Genomic DNA, 7,481 nt, shown 5'->3' with positions numbered 1-7,481 from the left:
GGGGGGGGGTGCTAGATGGTGTCGGAGGGAGCAGCACAATGCAGACGCCTAATCCCAGCGAATTTCTCCTCATGGCTGCGCATCCTCCAACAATGAGAGGAGAGAATGGCAAAGAGAAGCTTGCGCGGAGGAGAGGAGCAGCTAGTGGAAGAGTGGTCTGGTGGACGAGTTCGCTATAGTGGCCGAGTGGGCTGGTGGACGAGTGAGTGAAGGCAGGAGAGAGAGAAAGCGGGGGAGGGAAGGAGAGAGAGAGAGAGAATGATCGGGGGATGGGTGGCGTGAGGCAGAGAGCGAGTGAGAGTAGCGCAAAGCGGGGGATTAGGACACGTCCCTCCGCTCAGCTCCGTACCCTGACCCGACGTACTGGCTGCTGAGGGATGACGCGGGGAGTGCGAGAGTGCGAGGCACGGCGGGGAAGAGAGATGGGGCAAAGGGAGGGAGAGAGAGAGAGAGAGAGAGAGAGAGAGATAAGAAGAGGTTTAGCGGCGTGAATCTGAAATGAGCGGCGTCTCCCCTCTATCCCCCGTTCCAGGCCTCACTCACCCTCCGAGGGACGAAGTCCTGCCCGCCGAAGGAGGAGACTTGTAGAGGCGGAGGAGGATCGGAAAGCCCCCTCCCTTCCTCTTCCCTCTATTCCGCTCGCTCCCGGTCGAGGACACTACTCGTGCGGACACCCCCGGGCCCCGGGAAGGGCCGTGCTGCCCCGCGGAGGGTGAGGGCGTCGCCCGGGACGCACGGAAGTGGACCAGCCGCAGCCGGCTGCTCTGCTACTCAACGGCAACTCGGCGGACGCACACTATTCCTGTCGCGTTGGTTACAGAGACTGTTTGACAAAGCTTTCGCGCTATATTCTCTCCGGCTGCGCGGCTTATCCTCCTGCCAGCAGCGTTGTTGGGTCGAGGTCAACCTTGAGGCGCTCGCGCGCCTGCCGCTCCGCCGCGCACGATGAGGAGAGAGAAGGCGTAGGCGACCAGTTACGCAGCCACCTGCGCCCCCACCCCCCCTTCCCCTAGATTGGCAATATCACGCTGTTGCCGCCCACGACAATAATATCGGGCGGGTATCTCTCTCCTTTGTCTGCGCGCTGCTTCAGTCGGCGGGGCGCGATATTCTTCCCACGGCTGTTTTTCTTTTGCGAGCCCCTGCCCCTCGCTTTGTGAGTGCACCGGAACGTTTGGAGGTTGCCGGGAGGAAAAGGAGAGGGGGGGTGGGGGTCTGATGATTGGCCGTGTTCCGGTGAAGTGGACCGGTCACTCTGTGGGGCGCACGGAGGGGAAGGGACGATGACGAGGGGAAGAGGGAGGGAGGGTAGGGTGAGAATGAGAGAGACAAAGCGACGGACGGACGACTTTTACACTTCCGTCGTCGCGAGACCGGAAGCAATATCTCAGAGATGGTGGCCCAAGTATGCCGAGCAACACAGAGGAAAGGGAGGGCGCATGGTTCCTCGGAAATGCTAAGAAAGATCGCGAAAATAGTGTGGCTGGTGCACTCCTAGTTCCTTACAAACAGCAGTGTTCGCATTGGGTTTGCAATGTACATATGATCTGAAGTAGCCATATTACGAACGACCTTCCTTTCATATTACGAACAGCCCCCTTTCATAATACGAAGAGCAGCCTCGTTGGTGATACAAACCAGGCTCATCGTCATCCAAACAATTTGTTTGTTATACAAATGCTCAAAATCCTTTGTACGTTACGAACAGCAGTTGTTCGTAAGATACTTACACTACTTACAGTGTGTGTTGTTATGTTCTCGAGAAAACACAGATCTGTGTGCCGGAGCGCCTGGGTGGGATGGTTCTCGGAATGAGGGATCCCACACACAAGCTCGGTCTTGTGCGACTGATTCCCAGAATGAGGAATCTCACGAGAGTAGAGCCCCGGCCTTGAGTATATCGCCGAGCTCTGCAAATGAACGTATCACCAATCAAACCGTGCTTCTGCAAATAGTAAAAAAACGTTAGCAGAGGTTACTTGTAAACGAAACTATTTCGACTCACTCAATACTACTCTTAGTTCCTTACAAAGAGTGGTCTGCATATTACGACAAAGAATTGGGTTTGTAACGTACAAAGGATCTGGAACCACCATATTACAAACGAATTTTCTACGTATTACAAAAGAGCACCAGTTTGTGAACAGACAATACAAATGACTTGTTTGTATTACAAAGGTTCCAAATCCTCTGTACGTTACGAAGAGCGTTCTTTGTAAGAAACTTCCAGTGAATGTTTTATTCCTTCAGTAGGACCAAAACTTTAGTCATAAATTGAGATGCATACTTGATTTTTCTCGGAAAGTACCACTCAGTGTTTGAAGCTGGATGCTCAAGCGTGAGCTGGGCGGTGTGTTGGGTGGGGTGTGGGGTGGGTGCGGGGTGTGGGGGCCGGAGTCATTGCGAGACGGCATGGAGCTGCCGTGGCATTACGGCCCGGATGAGAAATTGGCCCGAGGAAGTAGAGGCGCCCTCTTACCTACAGGATGACAAATTTCGCGGACCGCCGCAGTGACTCGCTGAGACTCGGACGGGGATAACCAGGAGGGGAAAGAGGGGGCGCGAGGGAAAGGGGGGGGGGGGTAAGGACAGAGTTGGAAACGTTGGACGATCCAGCAGAGCGAGACGTTTCGCGTTTCGAGCCAACAACTCTTGCGAAAGCTGACCAATTAGTTGTTGCAAAAGTTGCAGTCGGAAAGCGCAAGCAGTTTCGAATTCCTAGTTCTTGTGCAACAAACAATAGGCTGCCATAAATTTGTTTAAAGCAGTCGTACCGAGCTTAACAGAATTAAAAACCAAGGCTAACTGAACAATAGAGTACAGACAAAGATTTTGTTCTTTCTTAAGATTAGAAACTTGTTGTACCGTAGCCCAGTGCAGTACCCCGACGCGTCTCATTTGCTGTTGCAGGTGTACAGCGTGGTGATCAAGCTGGTACCCTGCGCCGCGCTCACCATCCTCAGCCTGAGGCTCATCTTCGCGCTGCTGGAGACGAAGCGCCGGCGCCAGCAGCTGTCCATGGGCGGCTCGGTGCACCAGGCGCTCAACGGCGGCGCCGGGGGCGGTGGCGCGAGCAAGCGCAGCCGGCGCGCCAACAAGAGCCAGCGGCTCGTAGAGAAGGAGAAGCAGACCGACAGGACGACCAAGATGCTCCTGGCCGTGCTGCTGCTGTTCCTCATCACCGAGGCTCCACAGGGCCTGTTGGGCCTGCTTAGCGTGCTGCTCGGCAGCAAGTTCTTCCGCGAGTGCTACGTCAAGCTGGGCGACGTAAGTTACTGCTCAGTAGTCTCGAAAATGCACCCATACACCCAGAAAATTGATTTCTTGCTTCAAGTACATTTTGTACTAAAAGTGACACGAGATTAATTTGTCATTGGCTCAGGGCGATTTTTCCTTTGGACGAAGAACATTTTCTTCATCGGAAAGTAATTTTATCTTCTGCCAGGAAAAAATTCATCTTGTGCCAAGAAAAAATTTATCTTGTGTCGCTTTAAGTACAAAAATGCACTTGAAACAAGAAATCATTTTTCTGGATGTACGGCTATAGAGAAACTTTACCTCCACCCGCCTCTATCAAATCAGATTCGAAGATTGAAAATTGTTGCATTAGGGACAGTTTATAAGATTTCATGTGAAGAACCTTCCCCATGGGAACAGAATGGGCTATCTACGTGGACTCAACGTGTACTACGTGGATACATACACGTAGATCTATCCCTTTAGCCTCAAGGTGGATTAGAACTCGGGTGGACTGAACCATGGAGATTATTCACCGTGCAGTCCACGTCGATTTGTTAGTTGCCACTCCCTCTCGATGATTATACATCTGATCCACGTAGACGTAAACTAGACGGTTTTTAGCGATGCGAAATATGTCGTTTCCACGTAGATGTATCGTTCTTTTGTCAATGTCTATTCGTCTACGAGATATGTACATAGATCAACGTATGATGTGACCTACATTGATGCGTCAACTTCACATCTCTTCGTCATTTTTGTTGATCGAGGAATGTGGGCGAAGAGAGGCTCTGTCGACATCGACGCAACGTTCACTAATAATTATGGTCTTGTACATCTCTCATTAATATATACGTTTTCGAACATGGTCCTTTCGCATAGCATTCACATAATGTTCCCATCAGGTTTGAAGCTGATGATGTCCAGTAACTTGGTTCCTACTTTGGTCCAGACATTTTGCATTTTGCACTCGTAGAATCCATGTGGATGCAACGTGGTTGAGATAGACAGATCCTTCTGGATAGAGATAGGTTTCAGTTGGCTTCCTCGCTAAGTTGTCACGGTGGCGTCGTGGTTAGAGGCGTCAACTACGGAGCAGCAGGTCCAAGGTTCAACTCCCGGTAAGGTATCAATCGAGTTTTCATTAGAAGTTGTTGTAATGAAGTATTCAGAGGGTCTCCTCTAACCAAATAAGTACAAACAAAATTAAATCCTTAAAAAAGTAAATAAAATTTTAACTGGCGCCATACTACTAAAATTATTTTTGCTGTTACGGGGATGCCAGGATCATTCTACGTCGAAACAGCGTGTAGGGGCGGACTGATCAACGTTGGTTCTACGTGAAATCTACTACCGTTTGGCACTGGATGATCGACTCGATCATCCACGTCGTGTCGAGGTGGTTCGACCACGTCCCAGCTATGTGGATTCGATATGGGTGTTCCCATGGGGTTATAAGAGCCCAGCAACGTGCACAGTGTGTGAGTGAGTGAATGTAAGGCCACGCGCGCTCGTGTGTCTGATCTGTACCCCAGGTTCTGCTTTTTCCATCTACCCGCCACTCTGCCAGGCTCCGCGCGCAGCATGCCTGTGTGCTCACTTGAGTCACGTTCTTGGGGCCGTCTCGGGTGGGGCTGAAAAGAAAATAGGCTTTGGCAACAACATTTCGAGTCATCCTCCGCTACGGCTGGTTGAGCGTCTCCCTTCAACAAACACCGTTCCGAGGGTTTCCGTTTGGCGGTTGCACAACATCGCGTCGCCAGAAACGTGGCGCGCTCTCCTTTTCCTGTTTGGTCAAAGAAAAACGTTTGAGCGAGCGTTTGAGTGTGCGGCTTCCTCCTCGCGAGAGTAATAATGTATGAGCCGCACGGGACCGCAAGGGCAGGAAATCACGTATCGCGTCGGTGCTGAACCAATTTGAGCAAGTCGCGCAACTTCCCCGTGACGGTGTGCGATGGGAGGGGGGGGGGGGACTACTCTCAGCAGCCCGATTGTTTGCTTTGCGACCCCGCCCGACCCTCTCTCTTCCCTTTCTTGGCGCCCCCGGCGCCCACACTGCACACCATGTCCTCGGAGCGTGTCGCGGCGAGGCGGGACCAGGCGGGGCCAGGCGGGGCCGGGCGGGGCGGTGTAGTACAGTGCGCAGAGCACCCAGCCGGATAGAGCAAGAAGGCCGAGAGGGCTTTGAGCACGGGCGCTGCCCCCAAACCCCCCCCCCCCCCCTCAGCCCGACGTCTTACTCAGCCTCGTCGTCAAGGAGGCGCCTCCGGCTGCCACGCGCCTGCACTTTTGCACACATTGGAAATTCAATTAGCCCGTGTCCGTGCACGCTGCGTCGACTAACCCCTTCTGTAAAAAAAAAAACTAAAATAAAATTAATGGACGAGATACAAATTTGGGGTGTGGAGAGAGCGTCATGATAGCGAGACCTTTCCCCCCTCTCCTCTCCCGACGGCAGCGACCCGTGCGATTGCGCTCATCTCCTGCCTGTCGGCCTAGAATCTTATCTCGGCCCGGCAGGCCTGACAGGAGGTGGTGTGGCGAAGCGGGACGGGACGGCGCGGCAGGCAGCCCACCATACAGCAGGAAAGGGGTCGAGCAGGCATGGGCGTGAACGCAGAGAAGTGTTGTCGTTTGGAAATAAATAATATTTTGACACGCGAGACTGACGCACTTATGAAAGGCTGAAAACGTGTGCACTGTGCTGTCCTGTTCTATAAGCCCAGATATGATATATACCTTGAAAAATTCTTTGATGCGACATTTTCCTTTGGTTTAAGACAAAGGTTTTCTGGGTTGACAAAGCAGCCAAATCCTTCCGAATACGAAAAATTTACTCTTCGCAAGGAATCATACTGCACTGCAAACCCGCCAGTGTACAACAGTGCACACAAGGAGGAGTCGACTTGCAGGCAACATCTACACTACATGCGTGTGCTTGCTATGTATGGCAAGTACACTCTATCGTGACTCTTGTGTGCACTTTTGGGTTTGCAGTGTGATTGCGAAAGGAAACAATAGTTCGCAAGTATAAAGCATCCACATTTTGTTGGCAAGGATTCTAGTGTATAATTTAGTATGGTTATTCATATTGAGATATTCTCGTTTTTTTTTAATATTTAGCATTAGCATTTTGTTTTTGTAAGAGAATACCTCAACAAAAATGTTTCTGCACGGCCCTTCCAACTAAGTTTGAAAAAGACACAAGTTACAAATATTATAAACAATGGCGAACAAATGATATTGTTGCAGGTGATGGACATCCTGGCGCTCATCAACTCGGCCATCAACTTCATGGTGTACTGCTGCATGAGCCGCCAGTTCCGCAACACGTTCAACCAGCTGTTCCGGCCGCGGCTGCTCGGCGCGTGGACCGCCGTCCCGCAGCACAACGGCCACGACGACGGCAACGGGCACACGGTGGGCGTCACCATGACGCAGGTCACCAACGTGTAGCCCCGGCTCAGGGGCAACACCGCCTGCCACCCGCTGTAGCGGCCGCCCCTCCCCACTCCACCACCGCGCGCTGTGTGTGCAATCTATATATTTCAAACGCCATCGTTCTAAATCCTGAGACAACAGCAACAACAAAGAACGTTTCCATATGGAAAAGTTTGAATGTAGAAATGCGAAGGCGTTTCGTGAAAATGGCCACTCCAACGCGCGCCCCGCCCGGGAAGTGATTCCGCTGTTTTTGCCTCAGCCTCCGCCTACCCAAAAAAAGGCCAGTAGTAGCAACCTTTATGAGGACGCGGCTAACCCGGCTGACTTTGCTGTTCGTTTTGGTTCCTGAGCGTGGTACCGCTTATCAGTACGGCCACACACGTGCAGCTCTGCGCGGGCTGATAGCCGTGGCGTGGCGGGGCGGGAGACAAGCTCAATGGGTGCAGTCGGTGTGTCCCCTGCAAGTCCCAGCCCAGTCAGATAAAAAGGACATTTACTTCATTAACGATTCTGACCGGGATACCCCCAAATCTTTTTTCACTTCTTCCTTTTTGTACGGGGGGTCACTGTGTGGGACCGTACAAAATTAAGACATAAAATAACCACAATATAAATGAAAAGACTGCCGTCATTGAGAGTACAGCTGTTATACATGTTTAACCATGCAGTGTGCTGGGTGCACTGAAGGACGTATTTTCAGCTCTGCAAAGAGTTTGTAATTTAGCTTGTAATCTAGTCGACGTGATTCTGAGGCGATATAGTATATTTTAGAAAAGTGTTTTTGTCTTTGTTTTGCTAAG

At 51.6% G+C, this 7,481-nt stretch overlaps 1 protein-coding gene across 1 annotated transcript in view; it reads left to right on the top strand.

The window, feature by feature from the left end:
• Positions 1–7,475, top strand: part of LOC113216005 (G-protein coupled receptor dmsr-1-like) — a 106,157-nt gene extending 98,682 nt beyond the window's left edge. Inside the window, exons 5-6 of the mRNA XM_052271346.1 lie at positions 2,911–3,267; positions 6,490–7,475. Of these exons, the coding sequence (XP_052127306.1) occupies positions 2,911–3,267; positions 6,490–6,693 (561 nt within the window). The 3' untranslated portion in view covers positions 6,694–7,475. The remainder of the gene's footprint in view (positions 1–2,910; positions 3,268–6,489) is intronic.
• The last annotated feature ends 6 nt before the right edge of the window (positions 7,476–7,481 follow it).

The sequence above is a fragment of the Frankliniella occidentalis genome, unplaced genomic scaffold (genome assembly GCF_000697945.3).
Source record: "Frankliniella occidentalis isolate FOCC.00 unplaced genomic scaffold, Focc_3.1 Scaffold158, whole genome shotgun sequence".
Taxonomy (NCBI): Eukaryota; Metazoa; Arthropoda; class Insecta; order Thysanoptera; family Thripidae; genus Frankliniella; species Frankliniella occidentalis.
This window is presented reverse-complemented; position numbering and strand designations above follow the sequence as displayed.